This window comes from Chiroxiphia lanceolata, chromosome 3, assembly GCF_009829145.1.
Source record: "Chiroxiphia lanceolata isolate bChiLan1 chromosome 3, bChiLan1.pri, whole genome shotgun sequence".
Classification (NCBI taxonomy): Eukaryota; Metazoa; Chordata; class Aves; order Passeriformes; family Pipridae; genus Chiroxiphia; species Chiroxiphia lanceolata.
In genome coordinates this window covers 5,016,343-5,038,529 of record NC_045639.1, presented here as the reverse complement: position 1 = coordinate 5,038,529, position 22,187 = coordinate 5,016,343, and the positions used below count along the sequence as shown (strand labels likewise).

General features: G+C 45.6%; 1 protein-coding gene and 1 long non-coding RNA gene across 9 annotated transcripts in view; both read left to right on the top strand.

The window, feature by feature from the left end:
- The window catches only part of PAK5 (p21 (RAC1) activated kinase 5), a 199,506-nt gene that overhangs the window by 152,012 nt on the left and 25,307 nt on the right, over nt 1-22,187 (top strand). For 6 of the 8 annotated variants that reach the window (XM_032682856.1, XM_032682857.1, XM_032682858.1 and 3 more), the window contains one exon: nt 8,707-8,921. In XM_032682856.1, coding sequence (XP_032538747.1) covers nt 8,707-8,921 — 215 coding nt within the window. Of the gene's footprint in view, nt 1-7,924; nt 7,948-8,358; nt 8,455-8,706; nt 8,922-22,187 lie in introns of those variants that run through there. The other 2 variants (XM_032682861.1, XM_032682860.1) reach the window with 2 other exon arrangements.
- LOC116784332 lies at nt 362-1,767 on the top strand. The gene is made up of 2 exons (XR_004356025.1): nt 362-440; nt 1,693-1,767. It is a non-coding gene; the product is annotated as an uncharacterized LOC116784332 (long non-coding RNA).

The window sequence follows — 22,187 nt, the reverse complement described above, 5'->3', positions numbered from 1 at the left end:
CAGACTAATTCCCTGCAAGAACCTCTGTCTACACGTTTCTATATATGTGTGCATGTGTATGAGATAATAGAGAGTGACTGACTACAATATATGCATTTAAGCTACTCGTCTGAAAATTACTGAGCATTAAAATCCACTGGGAATCACAAGACTTCCAAATTAGGAAAGCACGTGTCAGTCAGCGTGTGGAAATGAGTCCTGGTACAAGAGTAGCTTTCAATGAGAAGAATGAGTATTGTTCCCTGGAGTACATCAATCCTAGTTTGGCCACTCTGTACCAGCTTTTACTATTTTTCTGGAAGCATACATTGCCTTTTGTTATTATTTTTTCCTGTCTTTTGTTCCATTGTGCATTTCTATTAGATGTGTCTCATGGGGCAGCTATCGAGAGACACACTGCTGTGCTGTGGCAAATGAAGGCATTTTCCACCGTAAACAAGGTATTATGGGATTGAAAAGGAACGTGGACAATGACAAGTCCTGGATGCTTTGTAATTGTTTAAATGCATTTTTATTATATTGTGCAGTGACATAGAAACTCTGAAAAATTGGCTGGTTTGACCCGAGGTTGAAATGAGCAGAACACTGCAGGGTAAATGAGGGGCTTTGGGAAAGATGGCATTTTGTCGGTCTAGTCCATCAGTATGTATCTTTCCATGATTAAAGCATGTATTTTAATTTAAACCACTTGCAAGTCTGTCCCATCTCAAAAAAAAAAAATAAGACATCTTGAAAATCCATGGTAATAAGTTGAATCCTTTTGACTGTCAAGCTTTTTTGTTCTAAAGCTCACATGGGCATGCATTAAAAATGGTATTTCTATACTTACTTTGAGCTGAAAAAGATAGTCTGGAAAACTATGTGGTCACAGGTGACTAATTTCTATCAGTACATTATTTATGTGTGGAAGAGTTTAGCAGGATGGTAGAAGACTCAGAATTTGGGCCGGCTTCTTTCATGATTTGTAGATCCTTTCTGTTACTGCCAGAGAGACAATGTTTAAAGTCATCATCTTGATTCATTAGTAGGGTATATCAGAACACTTTCCAAGTTGTTCCCAAGTTGAAATGCTCAGATCATAACTGAGGAGAGCAGAGGGTTAAGCAGAGATCGTGGGAAATGGGGTCTCCCCTTTGGCTGGTGAACCAACCTGGTATTCACCTGCGTGTCCATTCACATGACAAAACAAACCATACCCTTTCACAAGGTCTGAAACTACCTTGTATCCACAGAAGTAATGAGATACCCCTCTAGATAAGACCAGGAAATGAATGATTAACTACAAGATATGACCACAGGACTCACCTGCCTGTGATTTGAGGTGCTCTGCAGGCAACTACCCCCCGATTCCCGGGTGCCCTGTATTTGTTTCCGTCCTGTACATCCAGAATGACACTCTGGGAGGTAGGAAAGTGTTTAGGAATATCTTATCTGGAAAGTCAAACAGGTTTTCTCCTCTGACATAGTAGTGTCTCAGACCTGACCTGAAACCAGTGGGGTTTTTAAGAGCTTTTCCATGAACTCTATTTGCTTCTTACTCAGTTCACTCTGCTTTTCCAGATACTGCTTCTTGTTTAATCTCCTGAAAAATAGGGTAATTTTCTCTGTATTTTCAGTTAAAAATAGAAAAATAGAGGTAAGTTTTAAAAAATGCAAGCCTGCAATGAAGGCCCACTCCTTTTTTTTTTGCAGAGTAAACTCATGCTCTGATTGCAGCCAAAAGCAAAGGGTCCCCTCCAGGATGCTCAGAACCATCCTTAAAGCAAACAAAAAGGAAATACAAAACTACTGCTGTTGCTATTCCTTATTTAAAAACAAACAAACAAACAAACAAAAACCCAACAAAACCTCTCATTTTTAATAGCTATATAGTTAAATAGGTATGTGTTGATCTCTTGCACTTGTCTCAGCAGTGAGAACTGGCACCAGTGTGAGCTCAAGGAGAACCAACATCATTTTTACCTCTCGCTCACGGAGAATTTCTCAGCAATTTATGCTGCTGTCAGTCCACACCAGACATTTGCTTTCTCCTCAAGATTGAGTTTCAGCCCAGCTCCCATTTGTCTGGAGCACTGGCTATGCAAGCTGCCTTGACACATTAATTTAATTTGTGCTTCTCAATTCATACTCTTTCATTTACGATCAAATATCGGGAAAGGTTACAATTAATCAGAGCGCGGGAACAGAAGCCAGCAAAGCTAATGATGAATTACTGCGTTTGGGTGGCTCTGGAGGGGAATAATTGAGGTCCTTGTGCTACAGAAAACTATTATTAGTAAGTAAAAATTATCAAAGGAAGGCGACCTGCACCCATCTCCCATTTTGCAGTCTGCGTTTCTGTCAGTTTTCTCAAAAATGAAGCATTTTATTAACGCTCCTGGCTGCAACCGGGTTTTTTTTTTTTGGCTGTGTGGCTGCTTTGGGGGAAAACCTGCCTTTTCCCAGGGCACTGTGGGGTTTGAGCCCAGAACTTGTCCCCCACTTTGGGCTTGCACGGGATACCCGGTGTGCACGAAGGCAGTTTTTAGATGCTAATAGTGTGCCCGTCCCCGAGGGAAAAGGGCTCTGCTGCTGCTTGCCCAGCTGAGGAACTGCAGGGAATCCCTGCGGAAAATACAGGCTCACAGGCCTAATGCAGGGTGTGCTTCCTGATTGAAACTGAACTAATTGCGGGTTGTTTAAAAGCAAACATGTTGCTGGGCTGAGGCAGACTGAGCACAGAGCCCCTCCCGAGGGAATATTTACAGCCCGGCCGTGTGCTCGAGGTGTGTGTGAGAAACCCTTGCAGGCTTCCCAGGGTGGCTCAGGGTCATGATGGATACACATGATTTTCTTGGGTTAGTGGGACACAGTATCTGGCTGCTGAAATACCGTAAAAAACCCATAGGTCTCATGCAGCTATGGTACACAGTCATTAAAAGGTCCATTTTTAAGTAAAAACACCCATCTCACTTTGTTATTCTGGGTACTAACTTTGTAAGGTTATTGTGTGTTTTTGTGCATGGCAGAATTTCACAGACCTTTGCTCAGTGTTTTCTGGGGACACCTGGGATGGGAAGGGCTGTTGTCAATGCTTAGGGGGTGAACTTGGGGCTCCTTAGTAGTTTTCAAGATGAGAATATAGAGTAGGTCTTTCCAACTTTAAAAGAATATCTAGTTGTAGGAGAAGAAAAAAGTGGCTCTGACATTTTCATTGGGAATGGAAAGTCAGAGTTGAGCAGATTTCTTTCTTATTTGGTGGTTTGAGTGGACTACTCTTACTTGGGATGTGATAAAAGATACAGAACACTATTAACCTTAGGACTGAAGTCACCTTTTTTTTTTTCTTCTATTTCAGCTGCTTTTGATTTTACTTGCTGTAAGTGCAAAAATATATTTTTTGGGGGTAGTAACATATATCTGGACTTTCAACTTTTCAGTTCATCAGTCCCTGAGTGTCCCCTGGTCTCAAGTACAGGAGAGGGACAACTCATGGGATGGGGTTGAGCATTTAAGATTGAACCAACAGAGCAACCTGTCACCTCTATGTGAGCTCTGGGAGATGAACTGGCAAGGCTGTAACTTTTTTGGGGAAAACTATTGCTGGAAATCCTGCCCTGAGCACAGACCATTGTGGGAGAGCATGAATGGGCTCCCCTGACCCCCAAAATAGTACTGCCACCCTCATGCTCCAGGGTAGGACTGTAGGATACTTCTTGCTGGAAAAACACCTTCATTTGTGACTGGGAGGCAGCACAGCAGTAGTGCCATAGCTGACAGAGTGGATGTGTTTCGCTGGTCCACATCACACACACCTTGCAGGGGCAGTGTCAGACACAGGGAATTTCCTCTCTGTGTGGGCACCTGATCTGTCATTGAAGGTCGGGGGTGAAATTTGGATTAGTCTGGAAGTTCATGGCCCTGTGATGCTCAGTGAACTATTTCTATACCTAGGAAGGAGCGCAGTGCAAAGAGCCAAGTCTGGCATAGATCTAACAGGCAGGGTGTGCTGATTAGCATGTAATTCGATTTGTTAGGCACTGCAGTAAACAGCATTAAGTGCAAAATGCAGTGATTGCTCCTGATAGCACCCTTCGAGGGTTACCTCGGTGCCTGCGGCTGTGGATGGAGGTGTGTCCCGTGTCTCCAGGAGGCACCAGCAGGGCTGGCAGTACTCCTTTCTTGGGCAGAGACAAAGAAGAAGAGTAAGACAAACACTGCAATTATAAAAGAGGTTGGGTAGCTGTATCTACAGAGCACAACTCACACACTTCTCCTGCTATCCCTGTCCCTTCCCCATTCCCCAGTGGCGCAGCCGGGATGAGCCCTGCTGTGGGTTACTCAGGAGGAGAGGTGGTGTGATAGTCAGATTTTCCCCACCAGGATTGTGTTTTCCTCCAGTAAATGCCATGTCCGTATGTTTTCCATCATGGCTTTGGTAGAGAAAGTCCCTTCTCTTTATTCTTGTGCCACGGTTGGACCGTGGGTTGGAGGACCTTGGCATGGCAGCCTGGAGCTGAACAGACTTCTCTCCTGGCTCCCCTGCTTAAGAACAGACTTGCTTTTGGTCTCATGCTGTCACACTTGCTGAACTCTTTGTTTGGTGTAACTAAAGGGCTGCCTCCCTCAAACCTCACATTTACAAGCACAAAATTAATGTGCTGTATCTTTTCAGAGTAAGAGCAAGTGAAGTCTTTCTGTGGAAGTGCCCCAGTGAAGCCATGCAGTGATGAGTCCTGTTTTCTCTTCCCCCTCAAGCCCACTGTCATCAGTGGTAGCTGTTTTTAGGACAGGCTCCCCTCATGTCCCCGTGAGATGTTGAAATCAGCCAGACCATCCCTTGGCAAAGCACGTGCAAGGAAAGGACAGGCATCCTGGTTGTGCTCATCCCCACCAAAATAGCAACAAATTACGAGTATGATACCTCTCATTTCCTCTTGTTCCGTGGGGGTGAGCACAGGAGGAGCTGCACAGAAAAGTGGCATTTGTTGAGAGACCTGGCAAAATCAGGAGTATATTGGAAGCTGTCGGGAAGAATTAAATTAAGGTTGAGTGCTCTGGCGTGGGGATGGCACACAGGCAGCTCTGCAGAGCTGCCCAACAGCCTCCTACCTCCCTGTGCCCATGATAAAGGCAGGCAGTTGCCCCATTGTCTGTGGGATGTTTTCCTAAGTGACCCCATTAGGAAATTAGGGTTTCTTAACAACTGTGAGAGGATTGCTGTTTTGTTATGACAGAGTACAGTCAGGTGTCTGAGTGAACTTCAACTTCATACATTCTGTGCTCTTGATAGAAATTCTGTAATTTGTATGCTATACACGCTATCCAGCATCCTGGAAAGGTCCATCATTTCTCTTCAAAGCACTTGGGTACCTCTCATTCCTGAAAGAGTTTTACAATTCTTGGAAAACATTCGTTCACTCATCCAGGATGTTTTCTGCTTCCACACCTAATTAAATGAGTAAATGCCTTTTTTTTTGTGTCGTATCAAAATGACACAAAATTAATTTTAGCCATAGCAAAAATTAAATCATCTTTCCTTTTTTGAGACCAGGCATATCAGTGGAGACTGAACTGGGACACTTAAAAGCCCAGAGCTAAAGGTTTCACAGACTTGGCTGCCCCAAACCCCCATCCTCAGACAGCTCAGGAAAACAAGTAGCATCGTTTCCATTCTTTGGGAGAACTCAGAGGAAATGAAGTTTCCTTGTGATTGCTGTGTGTGTTACAGTTATTTAGAGGGACTGTGCTAAGGAGAGGTTGGCTTGGCTTTGCAGTGGAGTGGAGAGACCTTGCTGGCTGATGAAGTGAAGCGACAGTGCGCAGCATTTATTATTGAAACCCTTAAGAGCTGGTGGAGGCTCTTCTCCTTTCAGGAGCACCAAGCAGCCATTTGCAGAGCTGCTGGGGAGGCAGGCTGCTGTTAACCAGGATTCCTGGTCACCTTTCACAGACACAGCCCCATGGGAGGTGTTCTCTGGCCACTGATATCCACAGCGTTGCTGTGTTTGCCCGCATGGCTGAACCCATCCCTGGCTGTGCGAGGTGCCAGGATCCCTGTCTGTCCTGCTGGAGCTTCATGCTCAATTTAAGCTCACCTAAACATGAGCTGCAGTCAAAAGGGGGGGCAAGTCCCACTGCCCAGACCTCAGACACCATCTCTGTGCAAAAGTGTGGCCTTGGCATCTGGTTTTAGACTAAAATACTGTCCTGACAAAGTAAAGGTCCCACTGGGCCAAATTTCACATTTGCTTCTATCTGCAACAGTATTGAAACAGGAGAGAGCAACATGGCAAACACCAATCTAAAACCAAAAGGGGAATATCTTGTTGAATGAATCTGCTGTTTATTTTTAAAAGCAATATGCACTATGCCAGCTGATGTGCTTTTAGTTACATGATGTTGTTTGGAGCTCCGGAGGACCTGGAGCATCCAACAGCTGTGTTCAGATGCAAGTCCAGCAGGAAATCCTGCAAGTGCTGGCATTGATCGGGCAAAGAAGTACATGTCTAGAGCTGATGGTTTAAAATGTTACTCCAATAGACTCCAGTCTCACAAATTCCCATCCCAGAGGGTGAATGAAATCAATCCAGTGCCATTGATTTGCCGCTGGCTGCGATTTGTGGAGCCCTGCGGACGAGCGCTGAACACGAGCTGCTACCTGGCTGCTTCTCTTTGAGCCTGGAAAATAAATAATCTTTGAGCAGAGGCCAACCAGGATGGCTTTGGGTTAGGCTGGAAACCTGTCTGTGAGTGCCAAAAGGTACCCAACATGCACCAACAAGACAAATAAAAAGATTATGATGGTGGAAATGGAAAAAGAGCCAAAGAAAGTATGCACAGGGGAGACAATCACCTGCAAATGCACAGGGGGGACTTACAAAGCAGCCAGCAATCAATTTTTAAATAATGGGCTTGATCTTTAAGTAAACTAATAAAAGGAAATGAGGGTGTAATAAACATCTGATTTATCATCCCATCTTTTTTTTTGCTGCAGCAGCAACACAACTGTGTGAATTTTCTTCTCTGAGCTTCTCCTCTCCGCCTCCTGAATCATAAAGTCAGGGCAGCACCTTTACAGCTGAGTCTCTCCTGTGGCACAGGAGGTTTTATAGAGCTGCCAGCCTCCTCGCCCTGCTGCTGTTTCAGACAGATGCTGCTCAAGAGCTCAGCAAGCCCTGCTTGAAATGGCCCAGAGATCAAGGTGGAGGACTATTTTGAGGCAGCAGAAGGCAGGCAGAGGACTTTGCCAGAACAAGACAGTATTTCACTGAAAAGTGACAGGACCACTGGCAGTTTCCCTGGGACCAGGAATTTGTCCTTGCCTTATGCAGCAGATTTCTGGAGTCCTTCAGAAAGTCAATTCTGAAGTTGCTTCAATATAACCATTAGTGTCCTCTACTTTGTTGTAAGGTGGGACCCACCAACCCCAAGGGTTAATGCAGGTTTTGGGTGTACTGGCTATTTCCTGTGCCAGTAGAAGTAGTAAATACCTTCATCCCTTTCAGCTTGCAGTTCATGCCTTTTTCCACTTTGTCTCTGAAAATTCTCTTGCCCCAGCTAGCCTGTTAGCCTGTGATCCCTGTGTGCCCTGCAAGCCTTCCTGCTGCCTTCCCCAGGCTCCTCAGGAGGGACAAAGCAGCAAGAGGAAGGCAAACCAACCTGCTCTTATCTAGAAATAACAACTAAAAATAGACTAAAACACTCGTTTTCTGTAGAGCAAGTGCTGTAACAATTAGCTTTACCAGGCAGCCAGGCCAACACAGGCCTCTCCAGCAATGCAGAAGCTGGGAAGGTCACATTTCCTCCGTCAGCCTCCAGTTCCTTGCTTGTACAGCATTGGAGGGACTCCTCTGTCTTCTCCACAGCACCTGCACAAAGACCAAAGGAGCTGATCCTTCTTTCTGGATCTTGAAAGGAGCAGGGCCATCACTGTAGTGAATCCCATCCAAGTAGGCATAAACCTAGGTACTGTGGGCATGTGGCTCTCACAGCAATCATTTCTCCCCTGAAGGAGAAGTCATGTACTGTGATGTTTGTAGTAGCTGATACCTGATACTGTTTTTAAGCAGGACCCTTTCTGAATGCAGGTGAAGTTCCTTGGACCAGGTTAGAATTAGATCTCAGCTCTCTGTCAGTTTGCATGGCTGAATTGGCACAGCAGTAAATCTGCCTTTGACTGCTGGTGTGTGAGATCCACGTCTGACCACAGCAGGACTGGGCTCTCATCTGGGATGGGTTGTCTGGTGGGTAGATTTGAGATGCAGAGCTGTGTGTGCATTTGCTCTGTGGTGTGTCAGGGCATAGCTCACCACTTACACCGAGTGCCGTCCTCTGACCAAAGCCATCCGCTGCTGCTGGCATTGCTCCAGGCTGGGAGCTTCCATGGGATGTAACTTGCAACGGAGAGGGAAGCAGAAAGTAGGACCTGGGGCTTTCTTTTCTGGCAATAGAGGCATTTTCTTGTTTCAGAAGGTATTATGAACATTTAGAGGTAAGAAATAAGGACGTTGTGGGTTTATTTCTTAAAATCTCCCAGTGAGGAGGTCAGATAAGCCCTTCCCTCGCACAGATCTCAATGTGTAGAGTGAAGTTCATGCTGATGCCATCTACTAAAATTCCCTAGGAAGTAGAGAGAACACCTGTGGGTTGCAACAAAGCATAAAGATGTGGCAATTTTTTTTTTTTAATTTTCTTTTCTTTCCTGTTTCCTTACGACTTCTCCAGATTTTTTCACCATGTTCGGGAAAAAGAAGAAAAGACTTGAAATTTCTGGGCCCTCTAACTTCGAGCACCGGGTCCACACTGGCTTTGACCACCGGGAGCAGAAGTTCACGGGACTACCTCAGCAGTGGCACAGTTTGCTGGCGGACACGGCCAACCGGCCGAAGCCTATGGTGGATCCATCATGCATCACTCCCATCCAGCTGGCTCCTATGAAGGTACAGAGTCCCTTGGGAGTTCCTCAGCCTGCCTTTTAATTGCTTGTAACCTTAATGAAGCAATGCCAGTGGCGTGTTGGCATTGCACAGTGGCTGTCCCAGGAGGCAGGCACGGCTAGGGAGCGTGCGAGCGCAAAGCCAAACATTTAACAGTAGAGCTGCAAGGAAAAAAAGAATTATATATATATATATATAAAAATTGTGTGAATGTCCCAGAAGAGTGTGAGTCATGGGTCTGGCAGGGGCCAAGCCCTCACGCTCCCAGGCTGCAGAAGAAAAAGCCACAAGTCCCCGTGGAGGCCCAAAACGATGCTCCTCTGCAGCATAAAACTCCTCGATAATTAATTTAAGAGCAGCACTTTAGGCAAAGGCGGTTTTGGAGCAAGGGAGAGAGGGAAAAGTACACCAAAGGAAAAAAATTAAATTGCTTGTTCAGCCAGGCAGGGAGCTCAGGGAGGGATCTCGTTGCCACCTGCTGCTGCCTGGAGGGGGTAACACATGGGGATGGAGCTGAACTCGCTGGGTGGTAAAATGAGGGGAAACAGCCCCAGGCTGTGGTTTGGGAGGTTCAGGCTGGACAGCTGGGAAGAAAACTTGGCTTAGAGGGTAGAGCAGCACTGGACAGGGAGTCAGCATGGCTCTGGGATCCCCCTCCAGAGGCTCAGGATTCTGGTAGACAAATCTGCCCTGATGTAGCAGCATTTCTGGGATTGCACATCCTGAAGCCAAGTGAATCACATCTGTGTTGTGGTGGCAGCCTGTGCCCTGCCAGCCGTGTACATCTACCCCTCATGCAGCTGCAAAATAAATTTAGGATTTCCTTTTCGTGGGGATTTTTCTGCAGCAAGGGAAAATCAGATAATCCTGAGAGCGTGGACCCTGTAGCTATATTTGATAAGTACTCTTCGCTAAATTTACATTTACTGCCTGCTCCTGAAGGGCACTCATCACTTGCTGATCAGGACTGCTGGGTGATACTTCAGGACAAAGGGGATAAAACCAAGGCCTCGCTATTTTGCTATAATAGAATATTGCACTGTATAATAGAGGCCCAGAATAATGAGGGGGAAAAGTAGGCAAACCTTTTCCTGCTAGGGGAGGAGAGCAACTTTGTTCCACAGCCCTTCTTAACACCAAAAATATCTCTGGGTATTTTGACATGAATGCATGAAGATGTTTTAAAATGGGGAGGGGGGAAAGAAAGGTGTTTATTATCTTGTAGAGCTGCCATCTCTTTCCTGCAGTTCTGTAACCATCAAATCCATAAGCTTAATAAGTTTTAAAATGTAAGAGCTTTCTCAGCACTGTACAGGCCATACCACTCTGGGTCTCAGCCTGCAAATGGACGTGTGCAGTGCTCCCCAAATGGGCAATTGCCACGTTTTGAAGTGGAGAAAATCACTGTATTTCCATGAAATTTGTGAATTCTTGCTTTTCTGTCTCTGTACCAGGGGTCTGTATATGTGCAAATACCAGGAACATACTTCTGAACTAAACTGTTTCTGACTGTGGCCAGAAACCAAAATCCAGTTCCCAATCTGAGCTCATTCTCCCAATGTAGCCTTGGGCAATGGTGGTCCTTGCTGCATCCGTGCATCCCACAGCATCCTCCCAGGATGTGTGTCCCAGGGACAGGATTCCTGCAGTCTGGTCCCCATTGTGGCAGTGGCTGTGGGGCTGAGCACAAACAAACCCATCTGCAGAGAGACCCTCAGGAGGGGTTTGCTGTGGAGGTGGGAGATGTGGATTTGGAAGGAGATTACCCAAATTGCAGCTGATTGCATTACACTGCTCGAAAGGTATAGTTAGATGAGGAAATGGTGTTAAGACTGGAGGATTCAGGAAATTGTGCCTTCACCCTCCAGTTTCTCTCCCTGCCAGAGACTCAGTTGCAGCTTATTGAAATGGGCCTCCATAATACAGAAAACACAGGTTATTTTTAATAGCAACTAAGAGACATTGACTATAATCTGAGAATTTGCTTTCAACCCTACTGCAAGATAACCATTTTACTGTATATTTTTTAAGAATTAACATCCTTATTTTGTTATAACAACTCATGGAGAGAAACTGAGTTGCAGCCACTTTAAAGCAAAGACTATTTAATGTTCCTAAACTAGCTCAGCATAATCATTTAATTTAGATGAATTTTTTTATGTGTGCACAGGCACCAGTACCTTTAGTGTTGAAAGGGCACTGAGGATTTCATAACTTCACTGAGAGCTGAAGATTTAAAATGCACTTGCAGTTCATGGAGACAGGAACCAAAGGTTCTGAGATCTCAGTATTGGTTACAACTTTCCCCTTTTCCACCCAGCAGTTCGTAGGTCACTTGATGTACTTGTGAATGCACTGATGTGTAGCAGAAGAAGGTTCATAATTTTTCCCTGAGTCATAGGAGTAGGTCATGCTGAGGCATTTGGCCAGAGTTAGTTGGTGCTGAGGTTTCAGATCATACAGCAGCTCTGTAACTCTGCTCTTACGTGCTCCTGAATTTATTCTCTGTTTAATTCCTTCAGTATTGACTGTGCTGTGAGGCAGAAGTGTGTCCCAATAGGTGCTTCTTCATGACTGAAGAGCAGCGCAGATCATAGAGCCAGACTTTGAGATTTCTTGGGTTTGAGACAGAACTGGTGTTTGCTTGCTTTGGGCTTCACCCAGAGCTGAGACAGAGGAAGGGAAAGACTTTCTTTTTTTGACTTCTATAGATTTCACAGCTTTCCCTGTTAGTGGTGTTTGCTTGTTTCTCAGCCTGCAAAGCAGAGAGGATCTGATAGGCAGCGTATCCCTTTGGGTAAAGCCAATAAACGATAAATATTCTCACTGCTCCATCTGTATATTCAAAGGCAGCAGCAGCAATGATGAAGAGGCAACGCCCTGGGCTCCCAAATATCCTGGGGGATGTCGTTGCCCTGCCTCAGCGTTGGCTGGGATGAAAGGCTTGTAAGTGCTTTGGCACGCGGGTGGCGGCGGCTTGTCATGGTAATATCAGCCTTTGAATCCAAACCTGAGCTGACTGTACAAATTCATTCATTTCAAACACAGGGAGAGACAATAATGGGATTCCCCTTCTCAGTGTGGGTGACCCAGATAGCAGCAGAGGATTGTGTATTTCAGATGCCACCACAAGTCAGTAAAATGCCGCAGAAATTTCATGAAAAATAGAAAGCGGCATTGATCTTGATGGGTTTGTGGTGTGGAGACAGAGGGGGTGAAAAAAGGCTGATTTTTCACTGAAAACATCTCTGCGAGAAAAATGTGAACTACCTGTGTCTGCCTGCACTTAAAATAGGCTTCATGAAGTCTGAGATCCTGATGCCAGGCCTCTCGTTCCTCTTCCTTCAATACTTTGTAGTAGTTCTGTGTGTACCTGGAGCTCGTGGTTTGCGTGTTTATTCTTAGTACACAGCATGCTTGGCTTGTCATCACCCTTATACTACACAGAAGCTTCAGTTTGTTGCCACCCTTTGATTTTTGGAAAACCTCAGAGTCAATAACTAAGCAAATGCATCTCCACTCCACTCAAAATATTAGGAAAGCAAACACTAGAACCCTTATTTTCAGGATTTTTGCCAAAAGAGCTTATCATTGCCTTTGTAAAGATGCTCAGCTAAGATCCTTGAGTGCCTGCTGCTGTCAGTGAGAGCAGGATGGCACTGAAGACTTGTTAAAATCTCTTCTCATGTTTCCCAGTGCAGGGAACAGCTGAGCGTCCTCGCTTCTGTCAAGTTACTGGAGGGAAAAAAGCCATTTATTCATGAAAAAACACCATGCTGAGGTTACTCTTTAGTTGTCTGCGCTGATACATGCGTGAAGCCTCCATCTCTTTGCTTTTGTTGATGCTTTGGGTAGTTTCATCATCCACACACTCAGCAAGATCAGATGAGAGTCCCCAGCTTGATGGTGACACAGTGATCAGTTTGTCCTTGAGGAAGAAGGGACGTAGCTGTGAATGTTTGGGTGGCCAAATACACAGAGGCATCAAAAAGACTGAATCCTTCCTGCTGGGACCTCTGCATGTCCTTTGCCCCTGAGCACGTTGCAGCAAATCCAGCCATGCTCATGCGATGGAATTTTCCTTTTCCTGAGTTTTCTTCCCTCAGCTTGACATCAATGCTGTACTGTCAGGAAGATAGCAGAAGCCTCTTGTGTGCCATGTGGGTTGAGCTGCCTTAAAAGTAGAGGACACATTGTCCTTTCCATCACTTGACCCAAATGCCCTTGAATGCCCTAGGTCTGAGCTGAGATGCACATTAATTTAAGATACACATCGACTGTGCCATTAACCCGTGGCAGTTCATTTACCTGGTGTTCTGAGCAGAGAACTTCTGCAGGGGACAGACCACAGCATTGCCAGCTTTTCTCCCAGTCTTTCATCCTCATGTTCCAGTGGTCCAATCTATGTGTTTTGTCTTACTAGTTTTAGCTTTTCTCCCTTCTGCCTCTCAAACCCTGACCCCGATCCTGGTGAGTCAGCTGTAATTTTTAAAACTTTTCTAGGCTTCTACTGATGCATTTCAGCCTCTCTACTGCACAGGGGAAAAACAATCAGAAAGTGAGTTACTGGTTGTGGCCCTTTTAATAGCTCTGGCTTGAAAATCAAAGCTTCTGTTTACTGTGCATGATGACAGATGAAAAAGAAGGTATTTCTCTTTGCCATCCTATTTGGCCTCTTAAAATATTTCCAGCAGTGAAATTCAAGTCTCCTTTCAGTTGTTATTTTTTTCCTACATGCTTTCCTTGCTTACATGGAGGACACTCTGCACAGTGATACTGACTGGTCAAAGACCTCAAAGAGGAGATAAGCCAGGGTCCTTGTCTGACCTTGAGCAGTCAGAAATATCCAGGTTTCATTAGGTAACTCCTCCAGCCCTCTCCTCCCATGTGGAATTGCACAGGGGAAATGGCTGACCGGGAAATGAGGGATTTAGAAATAAAGAACCATTCAAAGGCTTTGCCTGCTGTTTGTGGGCAGATGGACAAATCAGTGGTTGTCCTGACCTCACTTCCTCGTCCACCCAAATGTCTACTTCTCCTTCTTGGTAACTCCTTCCTCTTAGTTATTCCTCCCATTCCTGCCTCTGTAGATGGGACAGTCTGAAGTCCTTCCTTGAGGAAGGTTGACTCCCATCCCACCAAATGCTGTGGATCTACAGCACTGCTTGACAGGACGGGATTGGAAGGCTGCTGACATCTCGTGGGCCTTCCTTGTAACCACATCATGAAGAGCCCTGTACATTAACTCACATTTCCTAATTATACGCCGTGCAATCCCACGTTGTGCCTGGTGCATGTTCAGCTGGGAGAAGGTGGAGTCGTCGTCTCAAAAAAGGGCCAACACCTTGCAGCACACGACATTCTAGGTGGAAGGAAAATGTTTTGCTGCCAAGTGTGATTGAGCAGCAGGACAGCGGCCTGGAGGGACTGTGGGATCTCAGCCTTCGGAAAGGAGAGGGCAAAATTTGATGGACAATACCCTTAGCAGCCTGACTGGACTTTGATGTTAGCCTTGCTCTAGGCAGGAGGGTGGACTGGAGGCAGAAATGCCTTCCAGCCAAAGTTCTTCTGTGATTATCTTCATCTGCAAGTGATTACGGTCAGATTTGCCGTTTTCCTGCAAGGCAACCCCACTTCAATTTATTTTGATCGCTGAATGGGAATGCTTTTCATGCTACATGGTGCCAGAAGAAAGTGCTGCAACATTTTTCAGTGAAAGCTTTTCTTTCAAAGGGGTAATGCTTCACTCTTGAGGGCTATTTGGTTACTGCATTTACAAGTGACAGTGCTATTTCAGTTACTCTCTTTACCTCCCTGTACAGATATAATACAATGATGCCACCTAGTGTCCATGGATGTGTCTAACTGTGACATTCACTTGGTGTGAGAAGAGCCAAGCTGCCAGTTTTGTGTAGTCTTACAGGAAATCTATCACTGTACAAATAAAAATCAGCCACAGGACGAATCAGTGCAAGAAATACCCAGCTCAGAAATTCTTTAGAATTCACATCATTAGATTAATATATTCTCATATGTTCTACATTGTATAGAGGAAACTTTTGGGTTTATTTCTGATCATCTGATTTCTGAAAATCACAGGTTTTATCTAAGAATTTTTTTATGTTTTAAAGAATATTGTTGCTGCCTGTGACGTTGATTTTCATGAGAGAGTCAGTGTTTAAAAGTCATTTGGACGATGCTTTTAATAATATGCTTTATTTTAGTCAGCCCTGAACTGGTCAGGCAGTTGGACTAAGTGGTTGTTACAGGTCTCTTACAACTGAAATAGTCGATTCCATTTCCTTCTATTCCATTCCATTCTAAAGGAAATGCCTCTTCTCATGGCACTTTATCTGATACATTCTTAGATCTTCTTCATAGTTTTGAGTTTCTGGCTTTCTGAACAGCAAAATTCCTGGTCAGCTTGTGAGCAGCAGCTCTTTCATTTTCATACCGTTGCGTTTCATCCAGCCTGACTTTTACATTGTTTTTCCAGAGCCTCATTTGGAGGAGAAAAACCAGCATTATTGTCATCTCAGATTGACTCAAAACACAGGATGTTCCTCAGTTTTTCATTCTGCTACTGAACTAGAAAATCAATTATTCACGTACCTTTTCTGACCAAGATATTTGTCCCTCATGGCAAGGTTCATGCAGGTGCATTTGGAGGTTTGCCTACAGCTGGACTGTGGACACCAGCACCAGGGTCTACAAACCAGACCTGGCCATCACAGAGAAACACTGAGCTTGCCAGTGAAAAACCCTCTCCTAGCACACAAAGTAAATACTGCCGGTGGCAAACCAAGTTTTTCTCATTCCATCTTATTTCTGTCCTTTAAATGTGCTCAGGTGATGCAGGAGCAGTGCCTGCAGAAATGTGGTTTCCAGAGGTGGTCACCGCAGCCAGCGCAGGGTAGGGAATGATGCTTTACTCCACACTGGACTGTGAAGACAAGTTCAGCACTGCAGTAAGACCTTAAGTGCATCATTCTGCCCCACTGCCTTGGAGGGGTGATAATTAGTTGCCTGCTGATCATGTCCCTCGTTTAAAAGGTCCCTGACATCCCTAAAAGGACGTGTGCTACCAGTACTCTCCTCCTGCAGACAGTTGGAGACAGGCTCACACCTACACCTGCACAGTCCCTCTGAGCCAACTGAGCTCTTCCCTGGAGGAATGTTGGAGTTTGCTGTCTGCAGCGTGGAAGGAAGTTTTTCAGAAATCCTTCATCACCTAGGTAAGCTTTGTCCATGCAACAGTTGGCATTGAGTCAAATCGGTCTGCTCACATTACAAAGGAGTTACTTTACCTGAGCCTGCAGCAGGCGTAGACAATAATACAGATCGATATAGATTACAGACTTCCGTGGGTAAAAGTAGTTTTCTCCAATATGATGAGTAAAAGAATGTTTTTAAATGCTGTTTGCACGTCAGTATTGCAATTTTAAGTAATATTAGTGTTGGAGCAGTCTTGCAAGGGCAAGCTTTAGTTCTGCTTTTGAGAGCTTATGTGGGTGAGCAGAACTTTGCAGTACACTAAATAAAGATTGAAAGTCAATTTAGAGTTCACAGTCTACATCTGCTGAGGCCGACCAGACTGCTTTAGAGCTCGAAAACCACGTTAACCTCTAGGTCCACACATAAAAGGGGCAAACTCTCTGTCAGCATTTCAGAAATTGAATCCGGTCTCCTCTGGGAATACAAGGTTGGGAATACTCTCCAGGTAGCACTGTATAACCTGAAACAAGCCAGGAATTAGATCCTGAGCAAGGACACTCATAATCAGGTTCTTTTTTTAACGAGGAAGTTAGTCCCTGAAGACAAACCTATAGGACATTGTCCCAGTAACTCCTCTCGCTGGCTTGTCTGTCCTGAAAAATGAGCCTCACTCCCAGCTTGCTGCCTGGAGGTAGAAGACTCCATCACTGCTCATATGGCTGCTGCTGTTGTTGTTAGCTCCTTCTCATTTGTGTAGCCAAGTCCTTTGCCTCCAGAACCTTCCCTGCACTAACCAAACCCTCTCTGGGGCCAGAAACGGGGTTTGGGCCCATGAAGGACTGGGCAGGTGGAGGTGATGCTTCGGGGTGGCAGTGGGGTCCTTCTGGTTCCTGTCCTGTGGCAGTGTTCCCCCAGAGCAGAGCATGAAAAGTAAACAGTAAGTGTAAGCAGTAAATGCTTTCTCCAGTGAATGTTTGGAGAGGCTGAAGGTGTTTTGCCAACCTTCAGTCTCACAGTCCAGCAAGCTCTGGCTTGGCTCAGCTGAGAAAGCTGAAGGAGTAAAACACGTAAGGAGATTCCCTGTTTCCGGGGACTGGCCAAACCTGCACTGGTGCTGCTGAGGTCCCTGAGACGGCAAGCTGTGTCGATGTCAGAAAACGCGCTGCTCGGCCGTGGGAAACACTAGGTGGCAGCAGGAAATCTCTGGAAGTTCATATCCATACATGTCAAAAGTGGTCACAGACAGCTGAAGTAATGATAAATCTACTTGGGCATCCTGGTGGCTTTTGTTCAAGTCTTAAGCCCACTTAGGAACAGGTCTGTGGAGGGGGCTTCCATATAAAGTTGGTCCTGCAGCATCTGCACTCCACATCAGCACCGGGGCAGGTGTTTGCTACTTCCATTCCCATTTAACCATGCAATGACAGTAATCACTCAGTAACTGCACATTCTGCACATCTCAGTGATATATTTGTCCCTAGGTCTGCTGTTGAACTCGGTTTGATCCCCTGTAGTCCAGAACAGAAACTGTCCTGGTTATAGTCCCATTAAATTATGTTCCATGAAATAGAAATAGATGATCTTTAAGGTCCCTTCCAACCCAAACCATTCTGAGATTCTATGATTATAACCAAACAGCCACGTTTATTCAAGCCCTGCAGAGTTTAGTTCAGTAAGAGTCATAGGATCAGAGGGAAAAAAATGTTGTCAAGCAGCTCACTTACTTGTGGAGCCAAAGCTCTGGGTACAAATGCAATTTTTTCTATCTCCTGCTCTGACATGATTAGATCTGGGCTTTGGTGGCTCTGTAGGAATTTCAAAGTGCTTTGCTGCTCTTTCTTCCTTGTCTTCCCCTTCACGCAGGATCCAATTACACCAGACAAGTGCTGTGTATTACCAGGGAACAACACTGACTTACCTGCAGAGACTTTTAAATGCCTTTTCTGTTGTCTGTGGAATGAACTGTGTGGGCATTTCAGATACAGATCTTTGGAGAGAGAAAAGTGAACGAAAGAGAAGTATTTAAGATGAGCATTTCTATTTTTTAATTGGTGAGATCCAACAGGCTTTGGCTCACACAGTTAAAAGAATAGCAAGAGACTGTGAATTGTACTGAATTTTACAGTTTTGTAGTCTGAACAGAACAGTAATTGGTATCTATGTCCTAGTTTGCGTTTAATAGTTCTCACTGGGCACAGTGCGAGTGAAGATCCTTATTGCTAAGGCTTGTGCTTCCATATGAACTAGGACTTCCTGAAGCATTGGGATATATAGGCATAGAAATCTGGTTTAAACACACTGGCTTTTATGAAACATCCTGGGAAAACACTCTGGGGCAGGAGATGAGGTCTGACTCTCATCCCACACCCCGGGCAGGGGGAAGCATCCCCATTTCTCTCTTATCAGCAGTGGCTGCACTGCCCGTCTCCTTCTTTCCGACTTCCCGTGCTGTCTGGCGGGGCTGGAGGAAGGGGAGGGAGCTCACTTTGTCGGGCAGATTAATTCATTAAGCACGTCAGGGCCAATCTGCCGCCGAGGACAGAGTGCACTTGGTGGCGACGCAGCCCAGCAAATCGAGTCAAGTCAAGATTACCTGAGAAATGTTGGAGCAGTTTCTTGTAAATGAGCTATTGTGGGGCTGTGCCGGGCATCACCCCTGAGAGCTCCTCTGCTGCAGAGCGTCCTCCAAAATCTCCTGCCTCGGTCGAGAAGGAGGTTGATTTGCACTTCTCGTTTGCAAGAGTGAATAATTAAAACGTCAGCTTGGGAAGCTCCTCCTGTCTTTCCTCTCACCTGCCTTGTAAATTTGACCCTGTCTATTAGATTTCTGCACAGGGGAACTTTTTTGCTGTATGTCTATGTTTGCAGGTGAAAACTGCTCAGTGGGAGTCAGTACCCCTTCCCTAGGGCATTCCTATGGCTGCACTTCCCATTTGATAGCTGTCCTTGAAAGGGAAAAGTAATATACTTCCTTGGAAGAAAGAATGCTGCAATTTGCAATGCATATGAAATTATCTTCTGGTTTTACTTTGACGATACAAATTCTTGAGTCCCCTGAAATCAAGGAGTGAGCTCTCAGGAGAGGACTAAGGAGCCCATGGAGACATCAGTCAGATTAAAAAGCACCTCTTACATGTGTGTGACCAGGAATGCACAATTTTAGCGTATTAAAAAGTAACACACTGAAGTTTTTCTCACTGTTCTAAGGCCATGGGGCTGAGGCATTTTTTGGCACATCACTGGCTGCGGGAAGATTTCTCCTGCTGTACCTTGACAGTCCCTTCCCTGCCACCATGACCAATGCTCTGCACACAGTATCCTGCTCTTCCTCAGTGTGTTAGTCCCATATTTGCAGGGCTGTGATTGCAGTGCCTGTCTCAGCCCTGGGCAGGGCTCTGCTGGGCTCATGGGTGGTGATCCCATCGCTCTGTGAAGCTCTGGCTGCGCAGCCCTGGGGACTCAGGCACTCACCAGCTTCTTCTTCCGCTCCGTGCCTCCGCCTGATGATTTATGAAGTGGGAAAGTAATTCCCAACCCTCTGCCACGGCTTGCAGAGCATAAGGAGCTCCTTGAGCTGGCCCTGTGCACTCTGAAACAGGAGTGTTGACTTTGTCTTCAAGCATCTGCCGCGTTTAAAGCTTCCTTTGCCGTGGCAAATCTCAGCCAAAAGTAATACGGTTTAAATTGTTTCTTCTAAATTAACAGACTGTCAAAATCCTCATTTTAATTAAAAGCAGGGAGATGACCCTGACCGCAGCGGAGTGACCCAAGAGCCTCTGCTCTCCTAAGCAAGTGCCCCACTGCCAGAGCTGTCAGATGAAGGCAATTACTTCTCTAGGCGTAAAATTTTATCACACTGGAATTGACTTAAGTATTTCAGAAAGCTCCATCAAACCACAGCCAGAAATCTTTCACTGAGAAAAGGTGCCGGGATCATTAATTGGGTTAATGCTCCATCAGCCTTGCGTTTGTTAATGGGCATGTTTGGGGCACGGGGGGAACCTCGTCCAGGGAAATGTCATCTGAGCTACAGAGAGGGTTTATGCTGCAGTGTGACTTCGTGCATTGCAGGCTGTCCCTCTCTTCAGGCTTTTTTAGTTGGTGCTGCAGTTGAGAGCAAACTGCATTCCCATGTTGGCAGGCAGTGCCAGCACCCTGTACCACAGGGGTCTGTACAATAAACATATGGGTGAGCGAGTCTGGAAGGGTGGGGCACTGGGTTTTTCCTCCTCTCCCCATGAAAATCCCACACCAACGCCTTTCTGGACCTTAGAAGAAAAATCTGTGGTAGTGTCATGCGCCTCAATTGTACAAAGACCTTTGTTTTTTTAATGCATATCATCCGTGGGAAGACTCACACGATGTGCCCCACAGTTCCCAGCACTAATCACATGCAGATGTAAAATACTGACTCTGTGCCCTAAAAAGTATCAGTGTGTGCCTCAGTGTCAGCACTGTGGGAGACACACAGCTCCTGTGGAGCACATCAGTGGGTTGTCAAAGTCGAAGTGGTTGGGGAGGTGGTGGTTAAATATTTGTTTAATTCCTGCGATTTCTCATGCCTTTGTTGAAAAAAGTGGGGTTTTGTTTTCCTCACACCTCCCCCACATAAAAACGGGGAAAAATAACAGTCTAAGGCTGCAAATATTAGGTGTAAGGACAACTGGCTGATACCACATGAAGACTGATGAAAGCTGGGTTGTGCCTGCAGAGAATTCTGCATCCATTTGGGCTCACCCCAGGCCCCTGGAGGTTCCTCTTGCTATCTCACCTCCCTGCAGTTTCTCTAGGGGAGTGCTTGCACCGAGTGCAGAGCAATGGGCAGGGGCAGTTCACACCTCATTTACAATGCATTTTTGCAATGCATTTTCATTAGAAAGTGGTGATGCCAGAACTGAAAGAGGCATCAGGATTGATACCAGTCCTTACTTCATTTTATGTTCCCTGCATTGTGTCTGAGGATGGAGATCAGCAGTGCAGAAGGATGTCATTCCCATATCTCTCCCTAGCACGTCACTAATCCAGCACAAACCAGTTCCCAAGCCCAGATCTCTGAAGTTCTGGTTAGAGACACTGGAGCTTCAGTGTGTTATATTAACTGCCCTGAATTCTGTTTAAGTCACAGAGCCCTGCCTGTGGCAAATATTGGTCCTGGAGCTATGACATGCCATGAGCTTCCAGTCTGCTCCTGTCTTGGTGCTATGAGACAGAGTTGTGTTCCTCGGAGGGAAGGATTTCTCTCCTCCTCCCCAAATGTCCCTAACTTTGCAGTGTTTTTTGGCTGCCCCTGCAGCCAGCCCCGTGTGAAAGCTCTGGGGTGCTGCTCCTGTGGGGTTTCTCCCGTGGACTGCCATGAGGTGCTGAGTGGTGCAGAAACAGTTATACCTCAGTAGGTCGTATGGGATTGGCTTTGCAACTTCCTTGGGGAAAGAAAAAGACAGTTGCACAGAGGCATTGGCAAATGACATGGCTTTGAAAGGGGGAGAATAAGGTACCTGGCCCTGCTGGTGTTCATCAGCCACAGGCTTCCCAGGGCACTGATCTTTTTCTTTTCCTGACTGAAAATGTTAATTCGATAAAATAGGAAACTTTGACATTGATGAACGAATTTTATCCAGGATGTGGCCAAAAAACTACAGTCTTTGGTGTGATTTTTAGCTTTTTAGCTTAGCAGGTCTGCTCTGTGCACTGTTGTGCTGAAACTGTAGCCTTAGGAAAACGCAGCACTATTAAGAGGGCAGGTAAAATTCCTGCAGTTGATGTTTTTGAGGAATTTCATCGTGTGGGACATTTTGCTTTTTCCTTCCATCTTTGGATAAAAGAAAATTTTGAAGGGTCCTAAGTCCCTATGACTTTGGTATGCGATTTCTCCGCTCCTGTCCCTGTGAAGTGCTGTATAACTCATCAGTAACACATACACCAACTTCCTCTCTCAAACTAAAACTTCTGAGTCACAATTCGCTCTCATTTGTTGTGTGTCTGAGAGATCTGTGTGTATATATTGCATAAGAAATTGCACATATCAGCTGTGTTTAAAGTAGGCCCAGAGTAATT